At 41.1% G+C, this 22,248-nt stretch overlaps 2 protein-coding genes across 2 annotated transcripts in view; both read left to right on the forward strand.

Annotated features, from left to right (window-relative positions):
* Positions 1-2,666: 2,666 nt before the first annotated feature.
* LOC115101208 (tissue factor pathway inhibitor-like) lies at positions 2,667-5,622 on the forward strand. The gene is made up of 6 exons (XM_029620515.2): positions 2,667-2,839; positions 3,418-3,627; positions 3,906-4,070; positions 4,437-4,505; positions 4,651-4,729; positions 4,917-5,622. The coding sequence occupies exons 1-6, from the start codon at positions 2,776-2,778 to the stop codon at positions 4,969-4,971; spliced, it is 642 nt and encodes a 213-aa protein (XP_029476375.1). The 5' UTR covers positions 2,667-2,775; the 3' UTR covers positions 4,972-5,622.
* Positions 5,623-12,819: 7,197 nt separating this feature from the next.
* LOC135562399 (unconventional myosin-VIIa-like) overlaps positions 12,820-22,248 on the forward strand; it is a 32,983-nt gene continuing 23,554 nt past the window's right edge. The window contains exons 1-3 of the mRNA XM_065004797.1: positions 12,820-13,161; positions 15,621-15,686; positions 16,046-16,176. Of these exons, the coding sequence (XP_064860869.1) occupies positions 13,060-13,161; positions 15,621-15,686; positions 16,046-16,176 (299 nt within the window). The 5' untranslated portion in view covers positions 12,820-13,059. The remainder of the gene's footprint in view (positions 13,162-15,620; positions 15,687-16,045; positions 16,177-22,248) is intronic.

The raw sequence follows: 22,248 nt of genomic DNA on the forward strand, positions 1-22,248 counted from the left end.
CCAATGGGTCAGACATTTACATACACTGAGTTGACTTTGCCTTTAAACAGCTTGGAAAATTCCAGAAAATTATGTCATGGCTTTAGAAGCTTCTGATAGGCTAATTGACATCATTTGAATCAATTGGAGGTGTACCTGTGAATGTATTTCAAGACCTACCTTCAAACTCAGTGCCTCTTTGCTTGACATCATGGGAAAATCAAAAGAAATCCGCCAAGACCTCAGAAATAAAATTGTAGACCACAAGTCTAGTTCATCCTTGGGAGCAATTTCCAAATGCTTGAAGGTATCATGTTGATCTGTAGAAACAATGGGACCACGCAGCCGTCATACCGCTCACGAAGGAGACGCGTTCTGTCTCCTAGAGATGAATGTACTTTGGTGCGAAGTGCAAATCAATCCCAGAACAACAGCAAAAGACCTTGTGAAGATGCTGGAGGAAACAGGTCCAAAAGTTAAAGCTTGGTCACAAATGGGTCTTCCAAATGGACAATGACCCTATGCATACTTCCAAAGTTGTGGCAAAATGGCTTAAGGACAACAAAGGCAAGGTATTAGAGTGGCCATCACAAAGTCCTAACCTCAATCCTATAGAACATTTGTGGGCAGAACTGAAAAAGCATGTGCAAGCAAGCAAGCCTACAAACCTGACTCAGTTACACCAGCTCTGTCAGGAGGAATGGGCCAAAATTCACCCAACTTATTGTGGGAAGCTTGTGGAAGGTTACCTGAAAAGTTTGACCCAAGTTAAACAATTTAAAGGCAATGCTACAAAATACTAATTGTGTGTATGTCAACTTCTGGCCCACTGGGGATGTGATGAAAGAAATAAAAGCTGAAATAAATAATTATTTATTCTATTATTCTGACATTTCAGATTCTTAAAATAAAGCAGTGTTCCTACCTGACCTAAGACAGGGAATTTTTACTAGGATTAAATGTCAGGAATTGTGGAAAAACTGAGTTTAAATGTATTTGGCTAAGGTGTATGTAAACTTCCTACTTCAACTGTATGATAGCCCTAATAAACCATTCGGATGGAGGAAATGTAAAATGTAAAAATGTAAAAGGAGAATGAAAAATTGGAAAGTATATTTACTCACAGATGTGTTTTTGTTTGTTTGCTGCCATTTTTGGCTCAAGTTCAACCACATCCCAAATGTATGATTAATCATTTTAGTGTGGCCATGCCTATAAATAAATCTACTTCAAATCCATTCTTATGAAATAGCATAAGGTGTCCTTATCCAATGAGTCAGGGCCCTATTTAGAGGAGTTAGGGTAAGGGTTGACACAGGAATGGAACATAAGGCTTAGGTTATGCCAAGATTAGATTAGGGTTGTGAATGAGACTAGGATTAGGGTTGAACCGGGATGTGTCCATGAAAGGGATAGGGGGATACCTGGTAAGTTGTCCAACAGAATGTATTCCACTGAAATGTGTCTTCCTCATTTAACCCAACCCCTCTGAATCAGAGAGTTGCTGGGGGCTGCCTTAATTGACATCCACGTCTTCGGCGCCCAGGGAACAGTGGGTTAACTGCTAGCTAAGGTTAGAGTTGTGGTTGAGGCCAGGGTTGAACCAGGATGTGGACACGAAGCTAGGGTAAACCTGCCCTTTTTATTTTTTACTTTTTTGAAAATACTAATATTAATGGACCAAAATGCCCCAACATTTAAAAGTACAGGTAGATGCAAAAATATCATTTTAGCCTGTGGTGCCTAATCCTAAACATTATAATAAAAACCCATACACCAATGCAACACTGTATAATTTGCATAGTCATATGGTCTTCCTGTTTGTTAGATGTAGAATCAACAAAATGGCTGCCGTACAGCAGCCACTCTCCCTCCCCACCCTCTGTAGCAGCCTACCTGCAGCTGGGTAGAGCTTGTCAAACTTGGCAGAGCAGGCCTCCTTGCACTGCCTGTCTGTGTTGAGCGGTTCTCATTCCCTTCCAGTCCTTTGTAGAAAAAAAGAGAAACAGACGCCTGGTCCCTCATCGTAGTAATACGGAAGTTTGTTGTTGTCTTCCTTTCCCTGCACTGACTTCCCCTCATTCATCTTACGACTGCAAAACGGCTCTGACAGAAGGCCACTTGTCAGTAACAAAAGTGGTTACAGTACATGTTCTCTTGCCAGTTTCCACAGTTCTTCAATAGCAGAAAGCCAGGGTTAGGGTTATGGTTGAGGCTGGGGTTAGGGTTATGGTTGAGGCTAGGGTTGAACTGGGATCTGTACATGAAAATAGGGTTGGGCTAAGGGTTATGACTATGGATAGAGTTACTTCTGTAAGTAAAATGTATTCCCATTGTAAGGTTAGGGTTAGTACTTGTATCCTACTTTCTATCCTGCTTTTTGACCCTAGGTTCAGGAGCTCAGCTCTGGGTTGCTCAAGCTCAATGTAACCACTGCACATGACTTTACATTTGGAAAATGGACAATATTTACTTGAAGATACAAGAAAGGTAACCATAAGGTCTTGTAGTTGGGGATAGGCTTCTTTATTTCTCAATTTCTGTTTGTGAAATGCTTGATTACTCAACTACAATAAAAACATGAACACTGCTAGTCATTTCCATGTTTTATGACTGAAACCATGGGGTCTGTGACCGACAGCGAGACACTCCTAGGTAATAAAAACCTACTTGTTGATAAGGGGTCCAAAGGACGTTCCCTGCCTGTGGACAGAAGCGCATAGAACAGGATTTGAAAATAAACTTGACATCTTCTGTTGGGGGAATCTACAGTCTTGGCCTACCAGCGTCAAAACGATGGCATATCCACTCTTACATGTCTTTTTACTTGGAGTTATGCTTCCTATAGCTTCGTCCATGAGTGAGTATATTCTGTTTCTTTAACATCCTGCATTTTCTCTACGAACCCCTGTTAATCGCTTTGACTGCTTTAACTATAGTATGTGTGCTACTGTAACCAGGTCACTGAGCTCCTACTTGGTCATAATTCCTTTATGTCCAGTTATATCAAAGCAAAATAAGCAAAGTAAGGCAAACAAGGTTACTAAGTCTAGTATTGTAAATAATGTTGTATTTTTTTCTCTGAAATGAATGAATTATGAATGAATTGTAAGGCTGAAGGCCATCCAATGTAAGGCTGAAGTTACATTTGTGAGTGGGATCATTTATCAATATGATTGTGATGAATATTGAGAAAATGTTGAGAGAAGTGTGAAGATGATGCTAGGAATGGAAAACCTTGCTTTTCAATCGCAGGTGTGTCAGACTCAGAAATAAAAAAAATAATCAGACAGCTGAGATGGTTCAATTTAGATTTAGAATGCACTTGCAAATCATTAATAGAAACTGTATTTTTGCTGTTGAAGAACTCTGTCAAAACTGGCAAGAGAACATGTACTGTAACTACTCAGTGACTGACAAGTGGCCATCTTCTGTCAGAGCCATTTTGCAGTAGTAAGATGGACGAGGGGAAGGCAATGGAGGGAAAGGAAGACGACAAACAACTGCAGTATTACTACAATGAGGGAAAAGGCGCCTGTTTTCCTTTCTTCTACAAAGGACTGGAAGGGAATGAGAACCGCTTCAACACAGACAGGCAGTGTATGAATGCCTGCTCTGACAAGTTTGAAGAGCTCTACCCAGCTGCAGGTAGGCTGCTACAGAGGGTGGGGAGGGAGAGCGGCTGCTGTATGGCGGCCATTTTGTTAGGTGTAGACTCTAAGAGGATTCATGAACATAAAATATAAGATATTAACAAAACCACATAAAAAGCAAACAGACAGCATACACAGCAATCCTATAATCTGATTATTATGCTACACTAACCTCTCAAAATGATCCATCCATTTAAAGAGGAATCGTTGAGCTGTTCATAGAAGTTTGTCAAACCAATTCATATTCCTCATCTATTCTCTCTGCTTTCTCAGATGGAGTGTGTGGCCTCCCAGTGGACCATGGTAGTTGTTTTGCTATGTTGCTGATGCACTACTACAACGCAGAAGAGGGGAACTGTCGTGTCTTCCACTACAGCGGCTGTCAGGGCAATGGCAACCGCTTCGAGACCCGAGAGCAGTGTCTGCAGACATGCATGGGTCAGTTCACTATTTATTGTTGTGATGCCACTATTTCTCATCTCTTCCTCTGAGGTAATGGCAATATACCTAAATATGCACAAAAAAAATCAACAACCCATCATATTCAATATAATGAACCTACACAATTCTATATTTCTCTACTGCCACGTGTAAAGGCTCGTTTATGTATGAAAATAGTTTGTAGACGTTGAAGTGCATTTGAATCATTAAGGTGCAATTGTCCTTTACAACAGACATTCACCTGGCTAACTGTTTGGACTGTTCTTCTTAGTCCATTAGAGGTCCTTCCTCCACAGCGTTATTGCAACTCTGTCTCCATTATGCTTGTTCGTCCCGTTCATGTGAGAAATTATTCTTCTGCAGCCAAAGCAGGAAGGTTTGGTGGTGCTATGGAACCAGGAACCAACCCAGATGAGAGCTCCACTAATGCAGGTGCATCAATACCTTTGTGTACAGATAAGAAATGAGCTAATATCTTGATGATAATCTTTGTAATTGAGCTATATTGTGGTTATGAAAGAGTTGCTTTTGTATTTTTGGTTCTTAATCCTAACTGTCTTTGTTGTGTTTGTCTCAGGACTGATTGTGGGTATTTTAGGAGGAATTGTGTTCGCAGTGGCGGTGATCTCTGCTATTGTTCTTTTTGTTGTCCAAAGGTAAGCAAAGGTGCAGCAATGTACTCTTACAAAGTCAATACAGTAAAACTAAATGAAGGAAAGGGGTGAGAATCCATCTTTGGATTTCATGGTAATATCAATAAGTATGTTAACTCTGGAAATTATTAGATTCAGATTTAAGATTTGATTACACTGAAATGTTTACATGTTTTTTCTTACCTCACAGGAAAGAGAAATCAAGAAAAGGAAGTGAGCAGGTACCAACTCTTGAGATGAAGTAAAGATGCATCACCCTCAAGCCTTGTTTTGGATTGTGTTTAAATGTGTTATGTTTTAAATGTTGTACTCTATTTTGGTTTAATAAAAAAGGAAAATGTATCCCATGCCTTATCCATATATTTTTTGGTTTACAAACTGTGGGATGTTGACAAAGTTAGCAGGTGATGAGCATTAACCAAACTGTAAATAATGCCTGCATATTGTATGTTGAATTTTGTAACAAGGACTGATCTGATCAACCCTCAAACTGGTCTCAGACGTATAAACTGATCAACTCTCTTTTTCAGAAACCTAAACACTTATTCATGTTCAAATTACAATGCCATGTTTTATGCAGTGGGAGCTGGTGGGATGAGCTATAGGAGGATGGGCTCATTGTAAGGACTGGAATTAAATAATTGGAACGGAGTCAAATGTGATTGCCATATGTTTGATACCGTTCCATTTATTTCATTCCAGCCATTACAATGAGCCTGTCCTCCTATAGCTCCTCCCACCATCCTCCACTGGTTTTAAGTTAATTATTTTTCAAATAAGTCTATCTTATAAACAATTCAATAGATTGTTGAAAGGATTTACGTTTTTAAATTTGGATATGAATGTTTGCATTTGTTCTTTATTGTACAAACGTGAAAATAAATGCATTTTCATAATTTGGTATGGTCTTTTTCTTCCAAGTTGTCCAAGCACATGGAAAAATAAACTGATATGAAAAAGTCAACTGTTTGTTAAGTGATTGTTTTGCTCTGTGAAATATATATAAAAAATCCCACTTATGATTTTTGATCTCCCAAAAATCCCTGGCATATTTTAGATGGATTACATTTAAAATGTACTTTAGGTCTCTAAATATAGTTCTATTCAGTTATACTAGAGGGTAGAGATTTTATGTTGTTATACACTAAAGGGAACACTTAAACAACACTATGTAACTCCAAGTCAATCACACTTCTGTGAAATCAAACTGTCCACTTGGGAAGCAACACTGATTGACAATACATTTCACATGCTGTTGTGCAAATGGAATAGACAACAGGTGGAAATTATAGGCAATTAGCAAGACACCCCCAATAAAGGAGTAGTTCTGCAGGTGGTCACCACAGACCACTTCTCAGTTCCTATGATTCCTGGCTGATGTTTTGGTCACTTTTGAATGCTGGCGGTGCTTTCACTCTAGTGGTAGCATGAGACAGAGTCTACAACCCACACAAGTGGCTCAGGTAGTGCAGCTCATCCAGGATGGCACATCAATGCGAGATGTGGCAAGAAGGTTTGCTTTGTCTGTCAGCGTAGTGTCCAGAGCATGGAGGCGCTAGCAGGAGACAGGGAGACAGGCCAGTACATCAGGAGACGTGGAGGAGGCCGTAGGAGGGCAACAACCCAGCAGCAGGACCGCTACCTCCGCCTTTGTGCAAGGAGGAGCAGGAGGAGCACTGCCAGAGCCCTGCAAAATGACCTCCAGCAGGCCACAAATGTGCATGCGTCTGCTCAAACGGTCAGAAACAGACTCCATGAGGGTGGTATGAGGGCCCGACATCTACAGGTGGGGGTTGTGCTTACAGCCCAACACCGTGCAGGACGTTTGGCATTTGCCAGAGAACACCAAGATTGGCAAATTCGCCACTGGCGCCCTGTGCTCTTCACAGAGATGAAAACAGGTTCACACTGAGCACGTGACAGATGTGATAGAGTCTGGAGACGCTGTGGAGAATGTTCTGCTGCCTGCAACATCCTCCAGCATGACCGGTTTGGCGGTGGGTCTGTCATGGTGTGGGGTGGCATTTCTTTAGGGGGCCGCACAGCCCTCCATGTGCTCGCCAGAAGTAGCCTGACTGCCATTAGGTACCGAGATGAGATCCTCAGATCCTCAGAGATGCTGGTGCGGTTGGCCCTGGGTTCCTCCTAATGCAAGACAATACTAGACCTCATGTGGGTGGAGTGTGTCAGCAGTTCCTGCAAGAGGAAGGCATTGATGCTATGGACTGGCCCGCCCGTTCCCCAGACCTGAATCCAATTGAGCACATCTGGGACATCATGTTGTAGCGGTATTTATTTGAGAGGGGTATAGAAAGATTTTGTTCGGGCGCCAGGCAGGTATTAACCATGCCGAAAGGAAAAGAGTAGAATAGACAGAGTACCACTACCAGACCCACACACATCAGCAGAAGAGACTGCCTAGAGTGTAGCCTGTTTACCAGATAGCCAGTGGAGAGAAAAGAGAATACACACCATATAAAACCCACATCACAGCACAGGGGTAACCCAAACAAGAATACCTCATACAATAATACTAATACTAATAATGGCAGAGCAATTCAACAGCAACTTCATACAAGAACGAACCCAGTCATCAACATAGGATTTGCAATAATCTGTATTATTTTCTAGTGGGTGAGTGCAGAGGGTATGAATGGGGGGGGGGTTCATCGACACAACAAAGGCCTTAAAAATGTCCAGTCTTCTCGGCCACATGTCATTAGTACACCTCACCTCAATACAGTTCACATAACAATACACAACTTGCAAGCAACCTCCCTTTTAACTAAAATGTCCATCAAAATACTTCTGGCAGGGCAATAATAGTCCAGCTCTAATGAACTTCAAGGGGAAGTGCATTTGAAAAATAGAGTCTGTTGCAGGGTAAAGCACTGGAACGAGAGGGAAGAGAAAGAGAGAGAAAAAGAGAAATCTTAGCTGTGGTCTTCAGGCCTGCCGGTGTCTGACTGTCCGATGGTTTGTTGATTTGCTTGTTAAAGCTTCGCGCAACAATGTTGCTACTAATCCATGCGATCCATAACGGGCGCGGTCCCAAACAAAAACAACCACGATCTAAAGCGATCACACCGATGATTGAGTTAAATACTTTATAATCTACAAACGCTGAAAACAAACAAAACTTCTGCAGCACAGCACACACACAATCAAACTGTCGCGCCACCCAAGAGCTCCTCCCCAAAGAGCTGAACGAACTCTCTTTATCGCCTCCTTCCTTACTGCTCATGCGCTCTTAAAGTGGCAGTGCACGGTGAAGGCTCCGAGCAGATTTCGCCACAATGTCTCGCTCCATCCACCAACGCCACGTTGCACCACAGACTGTCCAGGAGTTGGCGGATGCTTTAGTCCAGGTCTGGGAGGAGATCCCTCAGGAGACCATCCGCCACCTCATCAGGAGCATGCCCAGGCGTTTTAGGGAGGTCATACAGGCACGTGGAGGCCACACACACTACTGAGCCTCATTTTGACTTGTTTTAAGGACATTACATCAAAGTTGGATCAGCCTGTAGTGTGGTTTTCCACTTTAATTTTGAGTGTGACTCCAAATCCAGACCTCCATGGGTTGATACATTTGATTTCCATTGATCATTTTTGTGTGATTTTGTTGTCAGCACATTCAACTATGTAAAGAAAAAAGTATTTAAGAATATTTAATTCATTCAGATCTAGGATGTGTTATTTTAGCGTTACGTTTATTTTTTTGAGCAGTGTATAATGCACAGTGTAATAGCACTATAAAATGTCTTTCTTCAGACACCCACATACAGGTCGAAAGATCCCTGTTAGGGGTATCATCTCATGCAAGACCAAGGGAGTAATCCATCTCATCACCTGTTCATGTGGAAAAGCCTATGTAGGACAAACGAAAAGACAATTAAAACAACGCATAGCTGAACACCGCAGCTCAATCAGGTGTAAGAACATTTGACTATCCGGAAGCAGCTCACTTTGTTGAAGCTAACCATCCCATTTCCTCCCTCAAATACACAGGCATTGAGCATGTTGCTCTAACAAGGAGAGGAGGTAACATTGAGATCCCACTACTACAAAAAGAGGCTTACTGGATATCCTATCTAAAAACATTGACCCCTGGTGGTCTGAATATTGACTTTGATCTCAGGCCCTTCTTATGAACACAAGTCTTGTAAATGTAAAAATCTTCTTTTTACAGCATATTAGCGTACACTGTTGATGATGATCATTATAAATGAAGGTTGACCCAATATAACATGTAACAAAAATGAAATACGAAATTATGTGAAATTGAATGAAACAATGTATGTTGACGCTAATATGATGTACACTATTCCATTATGTTTCTATATGATAACAATATGATAACAATAGCATAATATCTTGATACAAAATCCCTCCTCAGCTCCTCCAACACTTCCACAATGCATCATAGTTTAAATGTTGCAAAGGTTCTGGGTCATTTGTGGTGACTGCTATGAGTTTTGGGAAGTGCACAAATGTTCTGAGATATGAACAGTGTTGTGATTTTGTTTTGGAACGCTGTGATAACACGCAGCATGTTACTTGCAGGGATGACATTTTAGAGTAAAAAGTTGCTCTGGGAACACACCAATGTAAAATCTTATATTCCACATTCTATTCTATAACATATTTTAAAATTGTACCTTTATTTAACCAGACAAGTCAGTTAAGAACACATTCTTATTTTCAATGACAGCCTGGGAACAGTGGGTTAACTGCCTGTTCAGGGGCAGAACGACAGATTTGTACCTTGTCAGCTCAGGGGTTTGAACTCGCAACCTTCCGGTTGCTACTCTAACACTCTAACCACTAGGCTACTCTCTAACCACTTCACTTGCTCTCCCAATTCCACCGCTAGTTACCTGACTTTTTTCTTCCCTTGGTACTGGAGATTCAGTGTACTCAGATGGCAAGTGATGTCAGTCAACGTGGCCAAATATATTTTCCACTCAGGAATTTTCAAGTCTTCTTATTTGAGAGGAATTTGTGTATTTGGGGGAGGAGACTCAAAAACCACTCAAGTACTCTGCCACAAGATAACCATCTCACCTCGTTGTGCATCACCAAGTCACTGTTAGGAGTGTGTATTGGAGGCGAAGTCAGGTGCAGGAGAGCAGAATGTAGTGAACAGGCACACTTTTTATTCCGGTCAAAATGACAGCACAAAATACATAAAATGTGCTCAAAACCCGGAACATAGACAAAAAGTAATGCGCGTAACAATATCCACAATATCAAAATACACGTAACACAAACAATCCTACACAAAGACATGATGGGGAACAGAGGGATAAATACATATGAATTGATTGTGGAATAAAAACCAGGTGTGCAGGGAACAAGACAAAACAAATGGATACATGAAAAATGGAGCGGCGATGGCTAGAAAGCCAGTGACGTCGACCGCCGAACGCCGCCCGAACAAGGAGAGGAGCCGACTTCGGCGGAAGTCGTGACAGTCACTGTATTTTGTCTCATACTCCTGCAGCAGTTCACGAAACTGCCGATGATTCAGTGCTCTTGAAACAATACAGTTGACCACTTGTACAAGCAGTTGCATCACATTCTTCAACTCACTGTTCTTGAGTTTTGCCACGAGTCCCTCCTGATGTATGATGCAATGAAACACAGCGAAGTTGGGGGATCCCTTCTCTCTTCTCATTACCCCGACAAGTCCCTTCTCTTTCCCAGGCACATTTGGGGTTCCATCAGGGCACACACATGCGAGATTTGACCTGTTCAGATTGTTCTCATCCATAAAGGTCTGAAGTGCATTCAACACATCCTCTGCTCTCATTTGACTCTTGCAGTGGTAGTAAGCACAACATTTCTTACCAATTAGATTCATCTTTCGGGAACCAGTGCATATGCATAACTGAGCGATGTCCCAAACATCTGTGCGTTCGTCCAATGCTATTCTGAAACACGGAGCCGCTGATATATCCTCGTTTAGATCCTTACCAATGTACTTTCCTATTTCTTCAACCCTTCTTATTATGGTTGTGTCCGATTAGTTGCAGTCCTTTAATTTGTTTTAGAATTGCATCTTTGTTACTGAAATAAGCATGAATTATTTATACTAGATTGGTAGTTTGATTCGACCAAAGATGGGGATAAATACTGACTTCGATGCAGCCCAAAACCTTCATTCTGCTCTCCACCTCCCGCCTCTGTATCTAGCCTTGTTGAGAGCCTGGCAACAGTTTACTCAACTGCAGATGTTGATGCAGCAGCTCAACATCATATTATACTGCCACCTATTGGGCAAGCAAAATAGTGCAGTTTGTGTTTGTGTAATTTGACTGCTTAGAAACTATTTGAAATTGTGCTGTATTGGGTAGTCTGCAGGGTTGGGTAGGTTACTTTCTAAATGTAATCCGTTACAGTTACTGTTAAATGTAATCCGTTACCTGTCCAAAATAGTAATCAGTAATGTAACTTTTTGATTACCCAAACTCACTGTTCAAACTCTGATTACATTCAGTTACTTTTAGATTACTTTCCCCTTAAAATGCATTAGAAGAAGACAAAAATGTATGTTACCAATTGAACACATCTATTGCAGGATAAATCCATGTTAAAGTTTACATAGGTGGCCATATATGGATGTTACATTTTACATTATGGGATGGTTATGTAGGCTTCTTCTAACCCATCAGTTTCTACTACACATGGGCTCCCGAGTGGCAAAACGGTCTAAGGCTTTGCATCTCAGTGCTAGAGGTGTCACTACAGACCCTGGTCCGATTCCAGGTTGTATCACAACCGTCTGTGATTGGGAGTCCCGTAGAGCGGTTAGGGTTTGGCCAGGGTAGGCCGCTATTGTAAATAAGAATTAGTTCATAACTGACTTGCCTAATAAAATAAAAATATATTAATACGAAAAAATTATATCTTTACATTAAAAACCAAAGTCTATCAGAATTCCAGTCATTCCAATGAATGCAATACCTCTTGAAAAATAGAACTTGGAAGTATAGATTAGCCAAAGTATTTTACCTGAGCATAACCCCAAAAGTAAGGATTTATTAGCCAGCCCTGCTCTGTTGTTTATGATTTTGTTGTCATGGAGGACTGATTGGGCTCATTGATTCAAGTTGAAAAATAAATGCTGCGTTACATGGAATGGCATGCTTTGAGCACTACTGAAAGGTGCTATATACATGTGAGAAATTAATGCCATATTCTGCATTTGCTATGGGTCTATTGTTTACCTTTTTGTTGGTGACACTTTGATATCTTGATAATAGTGAATCGACTCTGTTGGACGAGCATGCTTTTGCGGCACGGTCGATAGCGCGCCGGACCTCGGGCTCGAGGGTTCGAGACCTGCTCCCTGCTGTTTCATTACAATATGTTTAAAGGGAAAATCCACAGATGAAACAATAACAAAACGGAACGCCTCGCCTCTGTTTTGGTAAAAAGCTGACCACTGCTGTCCTCCTTACTTCCAAGCGTTAATTCAAGTTGGATAATCTTTGGATGCTGACAGCAGTCGCACAATTGAAAAACAGCTTGGACTGTAGCCTACAAACGCCTATTCCTGCTCTTTTCCCGCGTTCCATCAAACACATATGGTGTCATCATAGTGGTCTCTGATTTATGGTCAGATCGCTCACGTTGAACAAATTTACTTTACGCCTTTTTTCAATGCTGTTTTGAATTTCATTGAGAAAACAGAGAAGTGTCAAAGATTTTTTCCACAAACATCCTTTCTGAATTTCAAAGTAATCCTCGAAGAATCTATAATCGGATTATAATATGTTTTGCTTGTATTTTAACAAATTACAGTTCGTTTTTTGTAATCCCGTACGTGTAACACATTACATATAATCTGTTACTCCCCAACCCTGGTAGTCTGTACATTTAAAATATAAATATTACTGCGAGCCGCCAATCAAGGCAATATGACTGGACTATATCAACAATTGACGAATGAAACAAATACTAAAATATCGTTTGGGGGAGTTTTCCTTTAACCATTATAAATTTCAATTTCAACGGGGTGACGTCAGGGTTGGACGTCCCAATGATACAGTATAGCAATGAAAGAGAGGGAACCCTTGCTTTGCACGCCTTTTAACTTCAGTACTCCCCTGGGAGTAGAGTAAACTCAGTTCAGTTACGCTGTGTGCACTGCTGTCACAGTAGCCTTTTTACGACATAACACCGCTGTCGTTTTTAGGCGCATATGTTGGATTTTAATGTCAGAAAACCAAGGAAAATTAATTTGTTTTTATCAAGCTTCAGTATAGTCCAGTAACGTTACATATAATTATTGCATCCGAGTTTATCGAATAAATACGATTTAGAAAGAAATGGAGGGGCTCTTCCACGAAGATTTGGCAGCCTTGTCAGATTTGGATGAACAAAGTTTGTTGGAATCCCTGAGTCAACGGTTCAAACAAGATCGCATCTATGTAAGTACATGTTCAGACTTGAAATGTGCATGTGACTGTTTTGGGGAAATCAACGTGGTTTCAGAGCATGTCCTATTGTTCTGTACGTAAATCCGATACATTAATTTAGTGTGATATGTTACGTTTTCGCATGGTATTAATTTGTGGATGTCCATCATTCATTTCGTATGATATGTTACGAATTACAATTTGTATGTTACGTTACGAATTGCAATTCGTACGATATGTTACGAATTTGAAAAAGGAAGTATGATCTGTTACAAATTCCAATTTCTAATGTGTTGTAGCTAACGTTAGCTAGGTGGCTAACACTAAGGTTAGCTAGCAGGGCTAACGTTAGTGCTAGGGGTTAGGGCAGGGTTTCGTAACTGATTCCCTCGGGAGTGGTTTTATTTGGCCCCCCAAGTTTTCTGAGCAAACAAAAACTCAACAATGTTGAAGGGTTGGGATCTATGAACAACACAAATATTCAGTCATATATCAACATGTCATTTTAATTCATGCCATTGTTTGCTGCCAGAACAAAACCTTAGTCAAATAAATTGTAATTGTCAGATGGTTCGTCAACAAGTATAGACTAACAGTGAAATGCTTATTTAGGCCCTTCCCAACAATGCAGAATACAACAAATAAAAAAAGAATAATAGTAACACAAGGAATAAATACAAAATGAGATATGATAGCTTGGCTATATACGGTGCATTTGGAAAGCAGACCCCTTGACTTTTTACACATTTTGTTACGTTACAGCCTTGTTCCGAAATGGATTAAATAACATTGTTTGCCTCATCAATCTACACACACTACCCCATAATGGCAAAGTGAAAACAACAGTTTTTTTAGACATTTTTGCAAATATATAAAAAACCGAAATACCTTATTTGCTGTGAGACTTGAAATTGAGCTCCGGTGCATCCTGTTTCCATTGATCATCCTTGAAATGATTCTACAACTTCATTGGAGTCCACTTGTGGTCAATTCAATTGATTGGACATAATTTGGAAAGGCACACCTGTCTATATAAGGTCCCACAGTTGACAGTGTATGTCAGAACAAAAACCAAGCCATGAAGTCGAAGGAATTGTCTGTAGAGCTCCGAGACAGGATTGTGCCGAGGCACAGATCTGAAGAAGGGTACCAAAACATTTCTGCAGCACTGAAGGTCCCCAAGAACACAGTGGCCTCCATCATTCTTAAATGGAAGAAGTTTGGAACCACCAAGACTCTTCCTAGAGCTGGCAGCCCGGCCAAACTGAGCAATTGGGGGAGAAGGGTCTTGGTCAGGGAGGTGACCAAGAACACGATGCTCACTCTGACAGAGCTCCTTTGTGGCGATGGGAGAACCTTCCAGAAGGACACCCATCTCTGCAGCACTCCACCAATCAGGCCTTTATGGTAGAGTGGTCAGACGGAAGCCACTCTTCATCAAAAGGCACAGCAGCACACTTAAAGTTTGCCAAAAGGCACCTAAAGGACTCAGACCATGAAAAACAAGGTTCTTTGGTCTGATGAAACCAAGATTGATGTCTTTGGCCTGAATGCCAAGCGTCACGTCTGGAGGAAACCTTGCACCATCCCTACGGTGAAGCATGGTGGTGGCAGCATCATGCTGTGGGGATGTTTTTCAGCGACAGGGACTGGAAGATCAGTCAGGATTGAGGGAAAGATGAATGGAGCACACAGCCAAGACCACACAGGAGTGGCTTCTGGGCCAGTCTCAATGTCCTTGAGTGGCCCAGCCAGAGCCCGGAATTGAACCAGATCGAACATCTCTGGAGAGACCTGAAAATACCTGTGCAGTGACGCTCCCCATCCAACCTGACAGAGCTTGAGAGGATCTGCAGAGAAAAATGGGGGAAATTCCCCAAATACAAGTGGGCCAAGCTATAGCGTCATACCCAAGAAGACTCGGTAATCGCTGCCAAATGTGCTTCAACAAAGTACTGAGTAAAGGGTCTGAATATTTATGCAAATGTGATATTTATTTGTATAAATATTTCAAAAATGTAAACTGTTTTTGTTTTTTTATTATGGGGTATTGTGTGTAGATTGATGAGGGGGGAAACTATTTAATACATTTTAGAATAAGGCTGTAACGCAACCAAAATGTGGACAAAGTTAAGGGTTCTGAGTACTTTCTGAATGCACTGTACATTGAGTACCAGTACCAAGTTGATGTGCAGGGGTACAACGAAATTGAGGTAGATATGTACATGTACTGTAAGTACTGGTGAAGTGACTAGGCAACAGGATGGATAATAGACAGTAGCTGCAGCGTGTGTAGAAGTGTGTGTGCGTAGAGTCAGTGACATTGACTCTATGCAGTGACACTGGAGTGATGTGTGTGTTTGAAAGTACAGTACACATTAATTGGGCGGCAGGTAGCCTAGCGGTTAAAGTGTTGGGCCAGTAACCTAGTAAACTCTCTCTCTTTCCCTCCTACCACCTATCTCTACAAGACCTACATTGGGGACATCTTGGTGGCCATAAATCCATTTAAATACCTCCCTCTCTATGTGAAAGAGGTAAGTACTCCCACAAGACCAATAAGCATTAAGCTGTGCTGGCAAACTTTCTCCTAAAAGCTGCCTTAGTTATCTTCTGACTCACTATAACCTGGAAAACATTAAAGTTGGCATATTGCAATTAATAATGGCACTTCAACCCAGAAGATAACTTATTTTCTTGGAATAGGACTAGACACTGAACTTGCAATTGTTTTTGGGACTTTTGAATAGCTCCAACTAATATTGAGGCTTTAGCACTTATGCTTGCCTTTATTATCTTAGGTGACATAACTGACCAGGAATCTTAAAAAAAAAAAAATCTACTAAACTATTTGTAGACAATGGCTGTAAAGATGTTCCCCCTTGTATCTGTGCAGGTGTCAGAGAGGTATAAGTACCATGAGAAGAGCAAGCTACCTCCTCATATATTCGCTGTGGCAGACAGAGCCTACCAGTCCATGATGGGAAGGTTAGCCACGGGACCCCGAAACCAATGCATTGTTATCAGGTGAATCCATTAACAGTCTAGTACTTATTTTACACTACTGAGCCAAGCTGTATTGGACTAGCCTGGTCACATATCCACTATAATAGTTGCTGGAAACATGTTGTAAAGGACAATGAATAGAAAGTATCCAAGCCAGCACTGTAACAACGGTTAATGTAATATACTGGTTAATGTAATAACTTTTCAATTTTGTATGTAATAAAACCGGGTTAATGTAATAACTTGCTGGTTAACGTAATAAAATGTTCCGCTATTAACCTCTAATTATTACATGAACCGGTGAGTAACAACTTTGTGGATGAATAATGTAATAACTTCAACCAATCATGTAATAACATACCAAAATCAGTGTTTTTATGTACTACTTTTCTCAATTTGATGCACATACAGTTGAAGTCGGATGTTTACATACACTTAGGTTGGAGTCATTTACTTGTTTTTCAACCACTCCACAAATTTCTTGTTAACAACCTATAGTTTTGGCAAGTCGGTTAGGACATCTACTTTGTGCATGACACAAGTAATTTTTCCAACAATTGTTTATAGACACTGAATTATAAGTGAAATAATCTATCACAATTCCAGTGGGTCAGAAGTTTACATACACTAAGCTGACTGTGCCTTTAAACAGCTTGGAAAATTCCAGAAAAGGATGGTATAGCTTTAGAAGCTTCTGACAGGCTAATTGACATAATTTGAGTCAATTGGAGGTGTACCTGTGGATGTATTTCAAGGCCTACCTTCAAACTCAGTGCCTCTTTGCTTGACGTCATGGGAAAATCAAAAGAAATCAGCCAAGACTTCAGAAAAAAACTGGTTCATCCTTGAACAATTTCCAAACGCCTGAAGGTACCACGTTTATCTGTACAAACAATAGTACGCAAGTATAAACACCATGGGACCACGCAGCCGTCATACCGCTCAGGAAGGAGACGTGTTCTGTCTCCAAGAGATGACTTCACAAAATAGATGGCATCATGAGGAAAGAAAATTATGTGGATATATTGAAGCAACATCTCAAGACATCAATCAGGAAGTTAAAGCTTGGTCGCAAATGGGTCTTCCAAATGGTCAATGACCCCAAGCATGCGTCCAATGGTGTGGCAAAATGGCTTAAGGACAACAAAGTCAAGGTATTGGATTGGCCATCACAAAGTCCTGACCTCAATCCTATAGAAAATTTGTGGGCAGAACTGAAAAAGTGTGTGCGAACAATGAGGCCGACAAACCTGACTCAGTTACACCAGCTCTGTCAGGAGGAATGGGCCAAAATTCACCCACCTTATTGTGGGAAGCTTGTGAAAGGCTTCCCAAAACGTTTGACCAGTGTAAAACAATTTAAAGGCAATGCTACCAAATAGTAATTGACTGTATGTGAACTTCTGACCCACTGGGAATGTGATGAAAGGAATAAAAGCTGAAATAAATAATTTTCTAAATTCTGACATTTCACATTCTTAAAATAAAGTGGTGATCCTAAGACAGAATTTTTACTAGGATTAAATGTCAGGAATTGTGAAACTTGAATTTAAATGTATTTGGCTAAACCTCCAACTTCAACTGTACTACCACCCACTGACAATTACAACTCAAACACATGCCCATCATACAGGAACACTCACAAGCACACGTTGAAATGTACACACATGCACAGTCGTAGACGCTCACCGGACAGTTTATTAGGTACACCACCCCATTCTCAAATGGCTCGCTCCTGCAGATGGGGAGTAATGTGGCTTTCTATATAGAGCATGCAGACAGGCGTCGTTAGTTACTGTTCTATTGAGTGTTCGAAGGGGCAAAACAAGTGACCTAAGCGTCTGAGTGTGGTATGATCGTTGTTTCCAGGTGAGCTGGATCCAGGATCTCAGAAACTGCCGCCCTCCGGGGGTTTTCACACACGACAGTGTCGAGGGTTTGCCGAGAACGGTGCAATAAACAGAAAACATTCATTCGGTGGAAGTCGTGGAGCGAAAACAGCTTGTCGAAGGAAAATGGCAAGAATAGGGCAAGTTAAGAGGCGGGCCACAAACAGACCAATAATGACGTAGTACAACAGTGATGTGCAGAATGGCATCTTGGAACGAACAACTTGCCGATACGTGTCGGATGGGCTATTGCAGAATGGCATCTTCAAACGAACAACTGGTCGATCCTTGTCGGATAGGCTATTGCAGCAGATGACCACACTGGGTTCATCTCCTATCAGCTAAAAACAAGAAGAAGCGGCTCCAGTCGGCACACGATCACTAACACTGGACAATTGAGGAGTGGAAAAACATTGCCTGGAACATGACTGCGAGTTCAGTTCACTTGAGTGGCTTGCGCAGTCCCCAGACCTCAAACCAATTGAGCATCTTTGGGATGAGATGGAATGAGCTGTTCACAGCATGAATGTACCGCCGTCCAATCTGTAGCAACTGAGTGATGCCATCGCATTAGCATGGACCAACATCCCTGTGGAATGTTTCTAACATCTTGTAGAATGCCCAGAAGAATCGGGCTGTTCTGGAGGCAATGGGAAGTCCGACCCGGTCCTAGATGGGTGTACCTAAATAAATTTGCAAGTGAATGTAAAGACGCACACATTAAAATGTACACACACCAAATTAACTGAGTTCTCATACATGGAGACAGTTTGGTGAAGTGTGGTTCACCAAACTACCAAACCAAATTGAAATGTAGACACATACACTCGGGTAACACTTTACTTGATTGGTTTCATGAATGCCATTCATGACATCAGTGGAATGGAATTTTCTAAATAAAAGTTGTAATGGAACACATCTTTACTTAGGTCAGGATTCAAGCACCCCTTTTCGGATATTCACCATTTAAAGGCAATGTTACCCCTGTCGCGAAGATTGCAGTGAGTAAATGCTGCAGATTCTTTAAATGTCAACCTGTTTTTATTACCAGTTATATTAGAAATATCTGGTGGGTTTGAGCTGGATGGTTGCTGGTGTTAGAAAAAATATATATATAATAAATAAATCTAGGCAAGTCAGTTAAGAACAAATTCTTATTTACAATGACAGCCTACACCGGCCAAACCTGGATGACGCCAATTGTGCGTCGCCCTATTGGACTCCCAATCATGGCCGGTTGTGATACAGCCTGGATTTTAACCACGGTGTCTGTAGTGACGCCTCTAGCACTGAGATGCAGTTCCTTAGACTGCTGCGCCACTCGGGAGCCCACTTACTGACTGGTTTATTTCTGTGCAGAACTAGCTGACTAAATACAACTCCACGTTTTACGATGGAGTTGAGCGGCGACTGGTGTGGGCGGACTGGAGTTCTGACATCACACAAATTATATTTTTTATCAAAAACAATGAATTATAGCACCCAAAGGATACCTCTGATTACATTTATTAGGGGTTTAGCAGCGAAGCTCGTGAAAGCTATTTTATTGGTTGACTATTATTATTCCTCTTCTTTACAAATGTGGATACATAGATGTACCAAATTTAGTGCTGATCGGTCCAGCGGTCCTGGAGAAAAATTTATTTTTATTTTACCTTTATTTAACTAGGCAAGTCAGTTAAGAACAAATTCTTATTTTCAATGACAGCCTAGGAACAGTGGGTTAACTGCCTGTTCAGGGGCAGAACGACAGATTTGTACCTTGTCAGCTCGGGGATTTGAACTTGCAACCTTTCGGTTACTAGTCCAACACTCTAACCACTAGGCTACCCTGTTGCCCCCCAAAAAATATTTTTTAAAGTGGTCAACATCATTAAAAATGGTCCAAAAAACCTGAAAATAATATTATATTGCATGAGCAGCTTGATTTTGTGTTCTGATATTTGGCAAGCTTAGTAAACAGTAGAAATATAACTTGTCCTAGGACAATGTGTCCAATTTTTCCTGATTGTGACAGTGGACACATCTGAACCCCGGAATAGCTGCTTGCAGCTTTAATTATTAAATGTTTTTACTCTGTGTCAAAACAATGACATGAACATCCCCTTGTACTTAAAAATTGCACACGCCTCTCCCCTCATTGAATTAACCAGAAAGTATGATTACAACCTCAAATAACAAGAACTGTAGCGACCCTGTGTTTATGAACGTGGAGATCGACTTTACCACTTGCGTTAACAGCATGGACAAGCTCACTTTCATTAAACTTGTTGGGGTTTGTAACAGATGTCTCTTTCCATTCATCAAATGACCAGTTTGGATGCTGGAATTAGTAGAGTTGATGAACATGCACAGGTAGCCTACAGGGTACTTTTTAAGTAGCCTAATCAGATTAAAACATTGTGACTGGTTGTGTTGGTGCCACATCTAAAACAAGATCAATAGGGGAGCTTTTCGAGCTGCGTTTCTCATGTCTTCACTGTTCTTCAATGCGCAACGACGCACCTGTCCTCCGCTGCCTATCAGCTATTCCTCTATGTTCTGGTGGATTTATATTGACAATTGGTGCAGATTTGAATGATTTTATTTGTGGTATGGTTGGTTGTTTGCTTATTGTAGATCTGGACAAACAATCCACCTACCACTATTGTCACTGAATGGTGGAAAGAGGACAGGATTAGACAGACTAGTAGACTATATTGACCTGTGGTTTCATACGCGTGTGGAAAAGCCTAGTGCATATGGGAAGTACCAAAACACCTTAATAGTGCAAGCAGATGAGGACATTTGGCTATGGAAGAAATGTGTGTATATAGTAAAACCAGGGGGGAAAAAACACAACCCTCCCCAAAGCAAGAAAAAAAAGTTTATCAACCCTCTATTCTCTCCTACCCCAGTAAATTTCGAACTATCCCTTAAAGGACACAGCTGGAGATATACATCCTGTTCAATGTTTTATTACGTTAACCGGCAAGTTATTACATGAACCGTTGTTACAAGCATGGTTCAGTTTGGGTTGGCACGATAGTGTGAACGTTTTTTTATACTGCTGTCTTGAACACTATTCCTGACAAACAGCAACAAACACAAATGTCGGGGTTTTGTTTTGCTCAGCGTTCGCGGTTCTCTTTTATGCTGACATTGACAGCTTAGCTGTGTCCGTGTTTGTTGTGGCTGCAGATCAGCAGGCTTGCGTCATGTCAGCATTATCCTGCTGCTAAATGCTGCCATAGTGAAGAGGTCTTGTGTAACCTCCTGGTGAGAACACACCGTTTTCCTTATCTGCCTCTGGTGACCTTCATCTAGCTTGAAATATGGCACCCTTTTCTATTGCAGATGGAAGAAAAACTTTTTTTTTTTTTTACTGTCTGTCTGTCTGAATCCCCTTATCCGAGCATTTCTCATAACCTACTCTCCTCATGGTTCCTGTGTGTTATCCCCCCCAAATCTCCTGGAAATGATTTTTACAGCAGTTTTGGGTCTCTTAATTACAATACCACTACAGCATCCAGTATCAAGCTACAGAGGTTTCCACTACAGTAATGTGGATTCCTCCCTGAGCAATACACTTCCACTGAAGGTCTGCCCCGGCATAAAGCTACAGTAAACTTGGTTAACACGAGGGAGGTTCTCCTCAATGGGTTTGTCAGACGTTTAGGAGCTTAACTTTAGCCCTGTCAATCATTCCAGTGGAGGATATTTTACTGTACTTTGCTCTCCACTGCTGCAGGCTACAGACCTTTTTTTCCCTTTTTTTTTTATTTTTTAGATGTTGGTGTATAGATTTTAATACTGTCATTTCAAACACTTTGTCACTTAAATGAATATGCAACCTGCGTGTGAATGTTAAAAAATGTAAGCCACTTTTATCCCTTTTCTCTAAGATATGGCATAACATACAACTTTAGACTGAAAAGTAACATCCGCAAACCAGACCATGGATTCTAGTAATTGCAGATACATGTATCTACAGGATGTGTATCTCCAGCTGTGTCCTTTTTAGGAAAGTGATACATGAGGGTATTCAGGGCCGGAAACAGGTGTTATTGCGAATGATTTGTAGACTGGAAGGCTGAACACCGTGTAGTTTGCATCTGTGGAGATGTTGATTGGTAAACTCCTGCAATGGAAGTGAGATGTTGCTGTTCTGTTTTACATCCACAGAAGCTTGTGGATCCATCTGGAAAGAGGGTGGCTTAAATGC

The sequence above is a fragment of the Oncorhynchus nerka genome, linkage group LG19, assembly GCF_034236695.1.
Source record: "Oncorhynchus nerka isolate Pitt River linkage group LG19, Oner_Uvic_2.0, whole genome shotgun sequence".
NCBI lineage: Eukaryota > Metazoa > Chordata > Actinopteri > Salmoniformes > Salmonidae > Oncorhynchus > Oncorhynchus nerka.

Coding starts and splice junctions, on each gene's coding strand:
- LOC115101208 (XM_029620515.2), top strand. CDS start 2,776: ATGGCATATCCACTCTTACATGTCTTTTTACTTGGAGTTATGCTTCCT. Junction 2,840..3,417: donor TCCTATAGCTTCGTCCATGA/GTGAGTATATTC, acceptor ATCTTCTGTCAG/AGCCATTTTGCAGTAGTAAG. Junction 3,628..3,905: donor AGAGCTCTACCCAGCTGCAG/GTAGGCTGCTAC, acceptor CTGCTTTCTCAG/ATGGAGTGTGTGGCCTCCCA.